The 16,124-nt window shown below is 36.1% G+C and overlaps 1 protein-coding gene and 1 long non-coding RNA gene across 2 annotated transcripts; one reads left to right on the top strand and one right to left on the bottom strand.

The window, feature by feature from the left end:
* Positions 1 to 6,075: 6,075 nt before the first annotated feature.
* LOC124158008 (RNA-binding protein Rsf1-like) lies at positions 6,076 to 12,875 on the bottom strand (the record flags this gene model as incomplete). Its single annotated transcript, XM_046533152.1, has 4 exons — positions 6,076 to 7,379; positions 8,728 to 8,925; positions 9,470 to 10,056; positions 12,843 to 12,875. Coding segments are annotated over 3 exons (810 nt in total), but the record flags the coding sequence as incomplete, so codon positions are not given.
* Positions 12,876 to 13,108: 233 nt separating this feature from the next.
* LOC124156926 lies at positions 13,109 to 15,814 on the top strand. Its single transcript, XR_006864437.1, has 3 exons — positions 13,109 to 13,424; positions 13,645 to 13,734; positions 15,354 to 15,814. It is a non-coding gene; the product is annotated as an uncharacterized LOC124156926 (long non-coding RNA).
* The last annotated feature ends 310 nt before the right edge of the window (positions 15,815 to 16,124 follow it).

Here is a 16,124-nt window from a genome sequence, read left to right as displayed (position 1 = left end):
ACCACTTCAAGGAAATTGTGGAGGTGAATGAATTCTGCTAATTGGGAAGCAGAACAACCAGCGATCGAAGGTGGAAATTATCAGCAGAATAGCCCAGGCAAAGAGAGCATTCCACCAAAAGTAAGATGCAATACACTTACAGATTAAAATGGAGGAATAATGATCAACACGAAGACAAAGTGATGAGATGGAAAGAATATCAGAAAGAGTTGTACAACAGAGACAGCCTAAGAACCAAAGTATCAAAAACGAAAGGTAAGTGAATAAAGATGACAAGAGAGCCCCAATTTTAAGATCAGAATTTGATGTGGCAGTAAGGAGACCTGCGGATGAATAATGCATCTGGAATGCATATTACAGCACAGCTAATTACAAATGCAGGAGATAAGGCATTGGAACAGCTGGTCATAAGTGAAATGTATTCAACAGGACTTTGAAAGGAACATTATAATCCTTATTCCCAAGATGAAAAGAGTGGAGAACTGTGAACATTTTAGGACCATAAGCCTGAAAATGAATACGTAGAAGACACTGACAATAATTCTATAGAAGAATAGAACAATGAGAAAAAGAATACTAGGACGAGGACCAATTCAGATAAAGCAATGGTACAAGGGAAGCAATATTGGCCCTTTGGCTGGTCGTATAGAAGAGAATGGAAAAGAACAAGCCAGAATTTGTTGCGTTCAAGGACTTATAAGGAATTTGACAATGTGGATTGGAACACAATGCTGTCAGTCCTGAAAGAAATAATAGTTCTTTAAAATGACAGGATAATAATTTACAGTTAATACAAAAACCAAGCAGCGGTGATAAAATCAGGGCCTAGCTGTGAAGAAGTAAGAATTAGGAAAGGAGTGAGACTGCAGGCTGTGCTTTGTCGCCCATAATTTTCAACTTCTACATCGACGAAGTCAGTAATGAAATGAAAGAAAAGACCTCGGGAGTGAACATCCACGGAGAAAAAATTAGCATACCTACTACAATTTGCCGATGACATAGCCATCATAGTGGAGACAGAGAAGAATTTGAAAAAGATTCCGTTAATAAGAGTAGGGTAATGGGGAGATATCAGCTGAAAATAAGCACAAAGAAAACAAAGATACTAGTGTATAGCAGAAGGGAAGAAGTCAAGACAAACATTAAATTGGGGAAACAAAAACCGGTAGAGGTGAATGAATTCTGTTAATTGGGAAGCAGAATAACTAGCGATCGAAGGTAGAAATTATCAGCAGAATAGCCCTGGCAAAGAGAGCATTCCACCAAAAGTAAGATCTGCTTACACTGGGAAATTAACACTTAGAAGTAAGGAAACAATTTGCCAAAACTTATATTTAGTGTGTGCTTCTCTTAGGAGGTGGACAACAAGGACAATAAGAACTCCAAAGAAATTAAGGAAGAAAGCCTTCAAAATGTGGTGTGGCAGAAGAATGATGAGGATCAAATGGGTTTCTAAAGAGGAAGTCGTAATAGGAGAAGCCTCGATGATGGAACATCCTCATAGGCATCATCTTGAGACATGATGGCCTGCTGAAGACAATCTTCGAGAGACGAGTAGATGCTAAGAATGGAAAAGAAAGACAAAATATATGGAACAGGAAAAAAAGAGGATGTGGAATAGAAATAGGTGTCATAGTAGTAGTCATGTAGGTGTCAAAAGATGAGAAGAATTGAGTGGAGAGTAGCATCAAACCAACCTTAGATTGTTGACCAGTGAATTAAAATGTTTGAATCAATACTGGGAACTTTAACACAACATTTGAATGTTATTCTTCAAAAGATGAGCTTCTACCCTTTTGAGGATTACTTAAGGCTTGGATATTTTCATAAATCTTTCATTTCAATAAAAATTGTAATTGCTCACATTATATGATTGATTTTGTGGAATTTTCATTTTATCATACCACTTAGTACTACAAAAAAAATCTGCAGGAAGCAGGGTACTAAATGAATTAAAATTCCAGTCCTTTTAGGTCTGCAAAACATTGGTCCTCATAGATATCTAATATCTACTGGTCATGAAATATGCCTTTGAGAAAGTCAATTCTCTACCAGCTATTTCAGAGTTACTAAGTAATTAATCAAGAAATTTTTTGGCATTGCTTCTGTAGGTCCATCTATTCAAAATCAAATGGCAAAAGCTGATGCGTAATTTCCCATTGGAATAAGCATCTGGTTAATTAAGGTGTAGTTAGTATAATGACCAAATTATTGCATAGCATTTTGGAAGATGAACAGGACTCAACATTATTCCTCATTTTTCACACCACCATGCATGGTTAAGCCTTCACACCGTAGAAGTAAATCTAAAAGTGTACTTGTAACCAGGGGTGCAGCTAGGAATTAAGGCTGCGGGGGTTAAGGTACAACTAATACCAGTGTGTGTGGGGGTATGTAATACCCACAAGGATAAGCAGCAGGTGCAAATTTAGTAAATTACGGAATTTTAAGATAAATGGTTCAAAATGGTGAGTGTTACAGCTTACTGAGGGATATTTTATTAATTCTTACACTGGTATTAGTAATATCGATCCAATTTAGTAAAAATGATTAAACTTAAATTCCCCTGAGATTGGCAGTGGCGGATACAGAAAAAACTCAAGGGGGGGGCGCAACATATCTTGAGTTGTCTTTACTTTTATCGTAATAAAAGATGATCAAGTCGCAGGCAAAGTATATGAAAATTTTATTTCAAGTGATTATAAACATGTAAAAGACAATGCCATCTTATGATACAAAAAAGTTACAATTGTGGTTTTGCAATGTTCGGCAATACAAGCCAGTGGCGGATACAGATGGGGGGCGCGCGCCCCCCCCTTGCGGGTCCGCCTGTATTGCCGAACATTGCAAAACCACAATTGTAACTTTTTTATATCATAAGATGGCATTGTCTTTTACATGTTTATAATCACTTTAAATATATTTTAATATACTTTGACCGTGACTTGATCATCTTTTATCACGATTAAAGTAAAGACAACTCAAGATATGTTGCGCCCCCCCCTAGAGTTTTTTCTGTATCCGCCACTGATACAAGCCGACCCGCAAGGAGGGGCGCGCGCCCCCCATCTGTATCCGCCACTGCGGGGGGGGTTTATCCCCCTAAATCCTTCCCTCGTTGCTGGTAACAGCAGGAATAACCTTATGGGATATTTGTCCATCCCTTTACCCACTCTCCCAGGCCCTTCTTCATTATTGGAACATTTGGTAACATTCCTTTCTTACCCACACAAATCCCTCCCTCCATTTGATAGCAGTCTCATTCCATTTACAAAGCTAAAATGTCCAATTATCCTAGCAATGCACTCAGGTGACTAGAGGCAAGAATTTGCAAGGCATGAAAGAGAATTAACCAATGTGGGAGAATATCAAGAGATTTCCTTGTTAGGTATAAAATGACAGAATTATCAAAAACAAAAAACTTATTATATTTGCTTCGTAGATTGTGGCTGAATAAATATTTTCACCAAATTATACCTAGCTCCAATCCAAACCTTCATAGGTGGGTCCCTCCACAATAGGATTGGGATTCCCAGTCTCTCCTACCTGCTCTCCCCATCCTGACTGACATAAAGGCTGTTCTTTTAGGGCAACAAATCTCTGCACCAAGTGAAACACGATCTACCCATGACAGCAGAAGGGTTAATGACAGACTGAAAAAAAGAGCTTTGGAGGGAGCCCAAGATTAAGATATGTATTACTTTGCATTTTTTTGAAATTATATTTACCACCATGGGTTTAACCTGCAAAAAATATTAAGTTTGTATGTATTCTATTTGCCTTTAAAATGATTACACATCTAACCTAAGAGGCATAGTCGCACTTGCTGCAATGATCTACTGAACCCACACGACATCCCAATGGTTACTATTATCATTACTCACTTCAGAAGTTTATCTCCAACCTCTAGTCAGCCATTGCATGCCACTTCCTTCTCAAGACATAATATCGCACTTGGAATATTTCCGACAGTCACTTAAATTAATGCTGCTTACTCCCCCCAAATTACAACATATATGTACATTTCTTGAGCATGCATCAGATTCTTATGTGAGTGACGATATTGTAATGGTATTCATTTCGCATTAAAACTTCATTGGCACAAAATATTCCAATGAAATGTAATCTAAATTCCATTTTTCCCAATATATCATGCACCAGTGCAAATTACTATTGGAGCACAAGAGGCTTTCAAGCCTAATCACAATTTCCTGAACAATAGAATTGACAGCAGAATTTTCAGGGCATTAGGCTACATTTTTCATCTTCCAATTGCAATGGAAACGAGTCATTTTGCAGTTTCACTAGCCAAAGCAGTTACCTTTCCAAGCGCTTCCTCGTAGTAACTCCCATAGGTGGCTTTGCTTTTGGAAATTTAATAATTTCATTTGGCAACTCAACACTAAAATTGGGTGATAACAATTAGTAAGACAACTCACCACAGAAACCTTCAGTTAACTTCACAACTTAGTTAGAGACCTAAACCTTAGTAAGTTCCTTCTCGAGATAGAATTCACCAAGTCCAAGCATTGCTAGTATTCTCAACACACCCCCAAACTTTATGGACTGATAAGAAAAATGGGTATTGCATGAAATTTTTACTCCAGTAAAATTTCAAGAACCAAAATGAAACCACCTAGTTTCACATTTAAACTACTATGTATAAACATTTAAATAAGTTGAAGAGGCATGACAAAAGAAAAACAGGAGTTAAAGATTAATTCAAGCCCCATATTCCAGCAATGAATGCCATGGATTGCATGGTAAGTAAAACATGCACACATTGGGTCTTAAAAATCCCAACTAACTGAGATTTCTAGTCAACTGACAGCTGGATCATTTGTTCTTTGAACTTCATACTCACTCCATTAATTTGTCCGTGATACAGAGAAAGCAACCCAATATCAAATTACTTTAAAAAGAAAATTTTTGAGCAAAAAAACTTAATTACTCATATCCACAAAGCAGTTAATGTCCATATACGACAGAAGAACATTGAAATGGAAAGTATAAGTTTTAAATACTGATGTTTTCCAGATTGTTATTTAAATGAATAGCCCGAATGCAAAGGAGAAAACCTTACCTCAATGAGATGTTCTAATTTTAAGACCAGTTGGGGGTCAAAATGACCCACAGCCACCAGTTAACACATACAGTTGAAACACTTGCCTCTAATTATGAAATTTTCTTCTTACAACTGCATATGATAGGCAAGTATACCCAGTCACGATATTTCAGAGAATTAATAGAAAATGATTAGTTAAGTTTAAATTTGATAATGGTAAGCAGGACCAAATGACCCATCTTTTCCTCTAAGCATAAAGGGTAGAAACTTAAAACTTTCCCACACATTAATTTGTACAAGACTATGGGTTCCATGAGAATTTCAACCCCACCCACTATAACTTTGCCCAGATATATCAGTAATATACTTGCCCCTTGATCAGTTTCTACTTACCGTTTTAACTCCCCTCTCAGATTTTAAGAAAGCCTCTTCAGTTCTTACCAGCCAGAGCACTAAAACAAGCCCATCTGATATAAAAAGTTAATCTTAAAAGTAATCCTCTCTAGTAATCTTTCTTCATTTGACCAAGTAAAACCAGTCCAAATGTATGAAGATAGCTCATATGATTACAATGACTTTCAAAATCCTATCTATCAAATACTACAGATGACTGTAATATTTTTGTTCACAATTATATTCAACATTGCAAGTACAATATCAATTAAGCTAAGATTCCATAATTTGCAGAAAATTTATTTACCCTTAAGTCTCATAAAGCCCTTCCCAAATGATATTCTCATTTCATAATAGCCTACTATCTTTCAGTTGACAAATTCCCCATGGAACTGTCTTCTTTGAAGTATCATTTTGCATCTAAGAGTTCACCACCTGTATTACATTCACAGAGCTGAAAATTAAAAAATTAGCTCTCTTGCCTGAATGAAACTAACAAAATACCCAACTATATACACTTCTTGAGTCATCGCTAGGTTTACCAAAATGAAGAGGGAAACAATAACAGGGCTCTTGGCATTGCAACCTTAACCCTTACTAATGCCAGGGCAAGACGGTAGCTTTCACGTCTTTATTCATTTTAGCATACACAAATGAGGCATTGAAACTAATGCCACAGGAAGTTTTATAAAATGTGAGTCAATGAGCTTTAGAGACAAAATTACTCGTGCCGTAGCATACAGAAACACCAGTAAATGACAACAAACAAATGTCCACATCTGCTTCATACCATTAATTGGCCAAGTCAGATTATGTCACCCAATTGACCTTACTATAAACCCTCATTCAAGATAATCCCTAAAATAGCTTCAGAAAAAATCTAGCAACCTGATCAAAAGGTAACTGGGTTAGGACACGAGAAGCAGAAATTATGAAGAAGGAAATCCATCCTTAAACTGAAATTTAGTGGCTTCAAAGGTTTACATTTGTACTGTCAATTGCAATTCCTGCCTCCCACTTAATATAAAAAATTATGCACACTCAAAAATGTTTGCTTGCATCAGTCCAACTAAATTAAAAACCCAATAATTGAAGAGAACATTCTGGATTGGCAATTGCAAGTAGAATATCAACAACAAAAAGGCAATAAACCACCACAGAGTGACAAAATAATGATTTATGGTCATGGGCAAATGACTTTTAATTAAGTGCTTACAACATATACAACTTTTTATCTCTCAGAATGTACCTGCCAATATTTGGTCCATAACATTAATAAACAAAGTTTTTAGACTTAAATAACTTTGAAAAGAAGATGGGTGATCGAAGAAAATGGAAGACAAAATCAATATTATACAAATGCCATAATGGAACTTAAGTCAATATTTGATTGTGTCAATCAAGGATAATGAAGATAATGAATACTCGTGATTGAAGCCCTTCATTAGTTGAAGGAGTGGTATTCTAAGCCACAGTACCATATGTTGTCTAGGAGTGGTAGTGAATAACATTGAAGTGAACGAGTTAAAAAAATTGGGGAAAATTTTGATGCATTCATTAACATTTTGTGCTTATGAATACATGAGAGGGGCATAAAAAATTAATGAATTATTGCATGAGATTAATGAAAATACAGCTATAACAGCTATGAAATGAGTAATTATTGATGACCCTACCTTACTAATATTTCAATTAACACCTGCAATGTGTCCTTACATTTAAGGAGGATGTACACAAATCAATCACTATCAATACATAGTCAATACACATACATTTTTTGAAAATGAAACAAATACTTGAGATATTTTTCAAAACGCAATTCTGGTGGACATTCTAATCGTTTGATGGCTCAATCTTCCTCCATTTTGCTGAATGAGCCTCTTGATGCATCGTAGATTTACGTGGTCGCGTAGGTGATAGACTGCAAAATGAACTGTATGTAAAACATAGGTCTCACTATCATGTTCACAGAAGAATGTACTTTTTCATAAAAATACACAAGGTATTTCTTCACATTGAACATTTTTCTCTCAAGCCCTTGGAGCTTCCATTGACCAAGATGACTATTCATATTTCCATTCAGAGTGTACATTTAACAGTTGACAAGCCCCCACTTAGTCAAGATAATTCATGCCTGCCACACATTAAGACAGATTTGTTCTCAAAGAGGCCCACTTGGTCATCGAAAAAAATAAACAATTTCTTCAAAAGCATACTGGTGCAATTTTCTGTAACTATTCGAAACAGAGGCTAAATTGCCATGATGCTTAATCAATTGCTTGTTTGCAGAGCTCCCAAGTCATTTTCACAGATTTAATTTTAGTTAAGCCCCACTATCCATTCATGCACATGTTATTTCTAATGACTGTCACTGTCACAACTTCAAGAGTAAAACATGGCGAAGGGGCCAAAGCCATCAGAGACTGCTTCTCTTGGCGACAGAACTTCAACCAAATAAAATTTTCATTCATTCATTCACTAGCACACCAAAAGCAGCTGGAAATGTCCCCATTGTTACGCTAAAATTAATTTTTGATCATCTTAGGTTTGTTGAAATGAAGGTCATGCTAGCTGTAGATGAAATTCACACCTTAGAAACACATTCAACGTCATCACGAAGTTGCATCAGTTGAGGCCATTACTACTGAGCGCAGCCAATTTCTACATAAACGAAAATAATTTGCCTATTAAAAACATCTAATAAACGAGAAGAGACAAACGTCCTCGTGAGAGATCTTGGAATATTAAAGTCATGCATACAAAACTGATAGTTCGAGGCCAAAAAGGCAATAAAAAGATTTTTCACAGCTGTATTTAAGGCAGTAGTGACCAACGGAGCAATCTTTCTCAATATAAACCACTCACGCAATGCTTGTCATGATAGCACACTTGTTTGTTTTTGGCTTGACTTTCATTCCAAGGAACAGTAGGAGGAACTCCTTTAAATGTACACTCGACATGGCATACTTAAGCTTTTTTTCAAAAAATACTCATTTCGTTATACTGCATGCAAAGGAATATCAGAGCGTAGTCAAATTCTTCAAGGAGTGTGAAGCTACTTGACTCATGAGATAACTAAGGATCAACTATGCAGTCTCAATTGACTAAATTCTGAATTTTCACCACCATAACAAACGAAAGCAGAATTAAATTTAAAGATTAACCAAAAACAAGCTTTCTCAGTATGAAGGAGGTGAAAAACTTCACATGTATAGGCATCTTCCTCTATGTAATTGGGAGTCTGAATGTAAACTCGTTAACTGAAGTACCTGAATTCTCAGTATCCTTCGCCAGAACCAAATCCATTGCGAGAACTGTATGTCTCGCCTCCAGTATTGCCTGAATCTCTAGCTCTGCTAGTGTACGGATCATGACTGCGGCTCTGGTAGGAATCACTGTAGTTCATACTACTTCTTCCTGAACCGCCGTAGGAGTTGTCTGAATCCTTTCCACCATAATCTCTGGAGCTGGAATAGTTCCATTACAATCGTAGAAATAATCACAGCCAAAATTTCATGTATGAACATCGAAGCACAATTTGAGCTGAATTATAGTTTTACGTAGTTTAATACTCATTGACGAACTTATAAGTTCACTAAGTGTCATATTGCCAAGGATGTTGAACTTTGCATTAGTGAAGTTTCACCTGCACAGTGAACACCATGGACCACTGGCATGTGAGCGTGCACAGAAATAGCCCCATCTTTACATTGTAAATATTACTTAATTCTCGGAATTCATGCGCAAGACCTGAGCCAGCAACACTTCATATCCACAAGAGTTGGAATGCAGATAAGTCATCCATATTTGGCACAATTAATTTAATGTAAAAAAGGGAAGATCACAAAGCAGTATCTCAAGAAGTTGCACAAATGGGAGTCATTAAAAAATGGAATATGAAGTTGAAAATCCATTCGGTTTTCTTAGAGGGACTGAGAAAGAAGTCGTCCCCAACATTGTCAATGGAAGCAAATTTCCACAACCCTCCACACACTTCAGCTCAATAAATACCTGCCACGTCCCACCGGAGAACGACTGCGAAATCTCGAAGAGGCAGGACGGTAGTAATCTGAGCCATTGTTCTCACTACGACTTGAATATTTGTCATTCTGGTCATAGTCCCTCCCATAACTACCACCATCGCGAGAGGAAGGATAGTCATCATAGCGGCCTCTGGAACCCCTTGGGCCACCCCTACCACCCCTTGAACTGCGGAAGCCACCTCCACGGGAACTGTAGTCTCCCCTACTACCTCTGAACCCACTTCGAGAACCTCGTTGGAAATACTGACCCCCCCCCCGGCCTCTGGGTCCCCTGAAACCACCCCTGCCCCGTCCACGACCACGAGAAATTTCAACCCTCAACTTGGCCCCCAATACCTCTGCACCATTCAAATTATCAACCGCAACTTCGGCTTCGTCCTCATTTTCAAATTCAATGAATGCAAACCCAGGGGGATTAAAAGCAACCCAAACATTGTTTAGCTTTCCATAGCTTTTGAATTTCATTTCCAAATCTTCTTTCTTGACATTTTCGTTAAGGCCACCCACATAAACCCTAGTACCCCTATTGTAGCTGTGCTCTCCGGCACCCCCATCCTGTAACATAACAGAGAAGTATACCAAGTTAACACACTTCAGAGCATGGAAAATATAATGACTCACTATTAACATCAAAATCAAGTCCACAAATCCTGCCCTCAGATATTCAAGCATTCACTTTAGAAGAAACCAACTGCACTAGATTACTTCCCAAGCTACAACTTCAGTAGAGTGATTCCCCCACAGTTTGTGAAAATAGTAAAATGGCAGGCACATTTAATTTCAGTAAGTAAAATGACAGTGGAACTCACTGGACAAAGACATCAGCAGTGGCACACAAGGCTTTTAAAACCATCAACATTGAAATATGAATTACAAGGAGTCTAGAAAACAATACCAGTGAACTGAAGGGTCGACTGTCATTGGAATAATTCAAGACATCAGAGTTTGTTAAGTTGCATGCATCTCATTACCACCTCCTGAGGTTGCAGAAAATGAGGGGAAATTTATTTAGAAGCTGCATCATTATCACCAGGAAAGTCATCCTTATGACAACTTTCATCTAGTATGAAAAAAGTTTTCGGCACTGAAAACAGTAGCTACACTTCACCGGAAATGCCATTACACCCAATCGATAGAGATAGCTACAAAATGAGCCAGCAATGCATCACTCAATCAATGGAGCCAAGACTTTAATCCAATTACACAGTTGTGTTGAAATATTCAAACAGAGAAGCAAAAAATTATAACACATACTTGAATACTATAGAAAACAACTAACTACACCTTAATTTCAGTATTTTTTTGCCACTGTTGCCATGAAAAAGTAAAACTTTGTGAGGTTGTTGTGAGCAAAGGGTTCACTTCCTTTGATCATAACGCCAAAACAAATTTAATAGGAATGCAGTAATCCACATGACATAACTGTCGCTGACGTGTATTTATCTATAAAACTAACCAGTGAATTTTATAAACATAAAATGATACATTAATCTAAGTGTGGGTTTTTTGTAGATCCTCATTGGTTAACAGCCATCAATCCTGGATACATTTGTTTTCTCACAGTAAGAAAAAACAAATAAGGATAGTTTACTAATTCACATCAGGAAACACATCTCGTGAAAATATTTATGATCACCATATCAGTAATAAGAAATGTAAATCAGCAGATTATTAAGTAGAACGAGCTGTCACAACAATAAGATCATATGGATCATTACACTACCAAAAAATACATCTCTGGCATGCCTAAACCATAAAAGTTACGTCGAATAAGTGTAATTAACAAGTTCGTATCTTCAGATGCAATGCAATCACTTTTCCGCGATACAGAGTACTCAAAGTTGATGCTTTGATGAAACACACCAATTGAGTACCTAATTACAAACAAAATAAAAATATTGTATACTTCTTTCATTAAAATATGCCGTTACTAAGCAGAATGCACAAATAATAGGGGAAAATTCCTTTTCAGCATCCTTCCGGGATGTTGAGTTACCTCTTATATATATATTACAGCCACCAAGACTATTAACCGACGGTAAGCCCAAGATACCAATTCTTCGTGTTTCCAGTCCCTACATAATCTAAATAACTTTTACATTGGTTATTTACTCCGAACAAAAAGTAATACTCATGAGTACCAAATACGAATCCACGAAAAAATCCTATAAATTATCTAAAATGGCAACATAGATAGCTTCAAATTTGTTTACTGGTAATTACACGATGCCTAGTGATGCATCTATGCCGGCGACTTCAATGTCTTACTGCGATGGATTACAGAATTCTTTTTTCATGGGAATAAGTACTACTAACATGATATGTATAAATAAAATTTAATTGCATTAATAAAATTAATATAAAAAACTTCGATTGCAGGAGCATCATGACAGGTCCAATTTAATACCCGGAAGAACGCAACCATCCATAAAATATGAGCAAAACAAATGCATAAATCAGTTTGCTCCACTTGGCTGAAGAATTATAGACGAATTGGGCATGCTATTCCAGGCTCTCGGAACTTAACTAATAACTGATGCATTTATGACAACCGCCATTGACGGCGTTTGTCAGAAGTCCGCGCCCAATCAACATGGCGGAGGGAAGGGATATCGGCACTGACGCACCAAAAATGGCTACCGCAGGGACATTAATTACACTTTTTCTACTGCTTGAAACATAGATCCCTAATTAAATCATAAACAAGATACGTAAACATCACGTGTATCAATCGCACTGTGTAAATAATTGGACAATATACTACGGGTAGCAAAGAAATGTCAAAACAGGACCCGGTGTCCGGTAATAGCATACATTTTGCAAGAACAGAATGCAAAACTATTATGAACCACAGAATCGGCGCATTCGAGAAGAATTTCTTTTCCGAAACCCAACGAGGATCGGCATTTAGGTCAAAACTACACGAGTCTACGCAATTGGAAAATGTGACCACATATCTGTGTAGGAATCGGAATAAGAACATAAAATATGGTTAGTTTCATCAATTCCTCCCCGTGGAGTTGATATACGCTAGATACTTGAGCAAATGCAAAACTCGCAACGCCAAGCCGAAAACGCAGAATATCACCAATACGCAGTTTTGGTGAAAATTCTTAAATTAACTTGCACACAAATGCATATGTAAAAAAGAAGTTCATTATGCAACATTAAAGTCGTTGCAACGCAAATAATACCGCAAAAACATCAAAAGAAAGTTAACAAAATCGGTGTCAAAATGGCGGCTGATATGCGGCGTACGTAAAAAGCAGCCAGGTTGAAAATATAAACACTTTTCAAATCATTTAGAGATAAAGAGAAAGAAATAGAACTTATATACAAACCCTAGAATACCCCTCCACTTTGGCGGCTGAAGTTTAACTTGTTGGTGAAAAAGAAATCACGTTTTCCGTAGCCGCTCAGGGACGCCTCACAACACCCAGAAAATCAATGGCCTCGAAGGAAAAGGCGGCGGAGGCGGCAGCGTATTACTCATAGAACAACACAAGAATAATTTTGTAATTTAGGATATGAAATACTGTATACAAGTCTTAATTATCATCAATAAATCATTTATAAAATTAAAATGCTAAAATACTTACATTTAAGTTCATATTTTAACTATTTAAATTATCATGACTCATATTTTGGTTATTCACCCTTGACAATATATTATTTCCAAATAAATAGATTTTATTAGATCATAGACGTTTGATAAGGAAAGATCCTGATTTTTTTTCTGTAAGTTACGGCCCCAGAAATTGAACACTATAAATAGGATAGTTTCGTGGTTTCGTTCCCTCTGCAAGCGGGCATTAAATGGCGGGTGATTCAAATTTAACCATCAGTAAAATCCGGGTAATAATTATCTACACGCACAATGAAACAGCTGATTCGAAAGAAAATCAAACATGAAATCCCATAATGTGAGTTATCGGAAAAAAGTGTTTAAATTACTGAATTTTAACAGATTTCATCTAGAAAATAGTTCCAGAAGTGAAACTCTTATGTAAACCATTTTCAAAGCTTAGCATACAAATTATAAAATGATTTAAAATGGATATTATGTACAGAAAAGGCCATTATTAACATTATTCTCCATATGCCTTATAATTTCATGCACGAAAAACTCAATCCTTATGTCAGGCTACTTTGCATTAATATCTTCTAGCCTGGTCTGACACATAAAAATATGTTTATAGAAATTGCAATAACGGGTGAGCAATACATTAAATGGTGAGTATGAGGTGCCTTTTTAAGTTCTTTTATTTCATGAAGTAGTTAAATGAAAATTTTGAAACTTCAATCACTCTTCCCCATAATCTGCATGCTGCCTTATCGCACATAGCACAAAATGTTTACATAATATTTGGGATGTCTTCAGCTAATATTAGAGAATATCTTGTAATAACTTATAGACATTTTGCAGATATCTGAATGTCCACTTTTCTGATATCTACAAGATATCTTGAGAAGATATTTTCTAGACATTCATATGCAAATTGGACCTACTAGGAAAATTCAGGATAAATGACTTGAATATAATTGTTTTGGTAGGTACTACAAGATCTTGTTTATTTTTCTCGTCTCGAGTTTATTTTTCATCTGACAACCTGCTGGTGGAGCAGGAGGTAATGGTAGGGTGTCTTCTGGGGATTCTTCCTGAATATTGGAACCTCTCTGGCTTTTGCTTCTTTCTGATAGGAGTAATAGGGGTCAGGAATTCCTCCTGATTCCAAATTTGAAGTTTCCTAAGCAGCAGTTTCCTTTTAGCTTCCTCAAAGGAGTCTGCAACATTATCGATGAATGTTGATTCAGTGACACCTTCATCAGGGCTATGGATGAAGAAGAGTACATAACTGTGATGCCTAAAAGGTTTAAACCAATTGGCAATGTTTGTTACGGTATTAAAAAAATAGCTGTAGATTAGTCAAAAAGAAGGGACTAGAATTTTGACATACCTTTTCTTCAACTGAATTGGATTTGTTTATTGATGGTAACTAAGCTGAGTGAGTTCCTAATTACCTATCAATTTTGATTAATTAAATAATACTAAATTTTGCTTAAATTGTAGATGTCAAAATTTTGCTTAAATTGTCTGCTGTTTCATCACAAATACTTTTGTTTTTTGAAATATTTATCATTTCTTTAAATAATCTTTTAGTTAAATTACTTTCAGTATCTAAAATTCTGGTATTTTTGAAGGCTAAGCAGTAGCCATATTTTCTCAGAATAGACAAATTCTTGACATCTAGTGGATATTTAAAAAAAAGCTATCGTAATTTTAAATTGCTTTTGTAAACATTTGCTAGAAGAGCTGCCTTTACTTTTTTAGTGCACATGCGTACAATAATTTTATCCATCCACCAAAAAGCATACCAGTTACAGTGGACATAGAAAATAAGGGTCTCCGCTCAAAAAAGTCGTATTCTAGACATCTAACAGATATTTTAAATACCCAAGACATTTAGTAGATATTTAAAATATTTAAGACATTTTCTAGACATCTAGTATACATATAAGAAAGATATCAAAGACATTGCAAACTAGATATCAAAAACATTGCTAGATATCAAGAAGATATTTTGTGCTATGTGGGAAGTATTTTTCATAACGTCAAAAATTGTACATAATTAGGTGACCAAAACCCTCGGCTTTCCTTATCACTACTATTGGAAACTGCCTAAGAAGACTAACAATTTTTAGTGTGAAATTTCTGTTTTAAATTGTGATGTAGGTATTTTACATTATTACTAAATGCGAATCATTGGATGTGGTTTCCTCATGAATGCACAATATTATTTCATCCTATAACTTGATTATTATAAAAATCACATTTCCTTGACGATTATTAGCTTCTCATCATGAGCCTCTTTTGACTGGAGGAAAATCAGAGTTACAATATTAAACAACTAGGAAATGTGCTGCTATGGAGAAGGCCTATATTATTGGAAGTAAGCAAAAGATCATAGGAGCTAGGTGAAATGGAGAAAAGAGCATGATAATTACATCAAAGTTGCTTCCTCCAAGAAATTTCTGCATGATATTCACCTTATCCACTGGTTCATTTTCCTCATGAAAATCAGCAAAAATGCAGAGCTTCATGTAAAATCTCTAATGTTCTAAGTTTCCTGATGAACACCATCTCGTGCTTCTAGAAGCAACTATTTATTCCATCGAGTATTTTTAATGATGCAATTATATATACCATAGCTACTATTGCAAGGATTGATAGAGAAGGAAATTATCATCTTCTTATTGAAATTGATATTTTTGCTGTCGTTTCCACTATTAAAACAATGTTCGAGGAACGATCTTTAAATGTAATGAAATGTTATCCTTTTTTTAAATTTTTGTTTCGTTCTACATTGTCGTCTTTATGAATAATTATTTCATTGTAGTTTTATGATTAGAACTTGGTTCTCTTGATGTTCATTACAAGTCTTTCCTTGATCTACATTGGGTAGTTGCCTGTGTATGGAAAATATATGTATTTTATGCAATAAATAAATTACTGCGGAAATATTCACCAGCATGGTACATCAACCCAACGGTTAGTTAGGCTCAGTGACAGAAGAGCTCAACCAAGGCTTATCTACAGGTTCTGGAATTTCATGTTTTGAGGG

Source organism: Ischnura elegans, chromosome 4 (genome assembly GCF_921293095.1).
Source record: "Ischnura elegans chromosome 4, ioIscEleg1.1, whole genome shotgun sequence".
Classification (NCBI taxonomy): Eukaryota; Metazoa; Arthropoda; class Insecta; order Odonata; family Coenagrionidae; genus Ischnura; species Ischnura elegans.
This window is presented reverse-complemented; position numbering and strand designations above follow the sequence as displayed.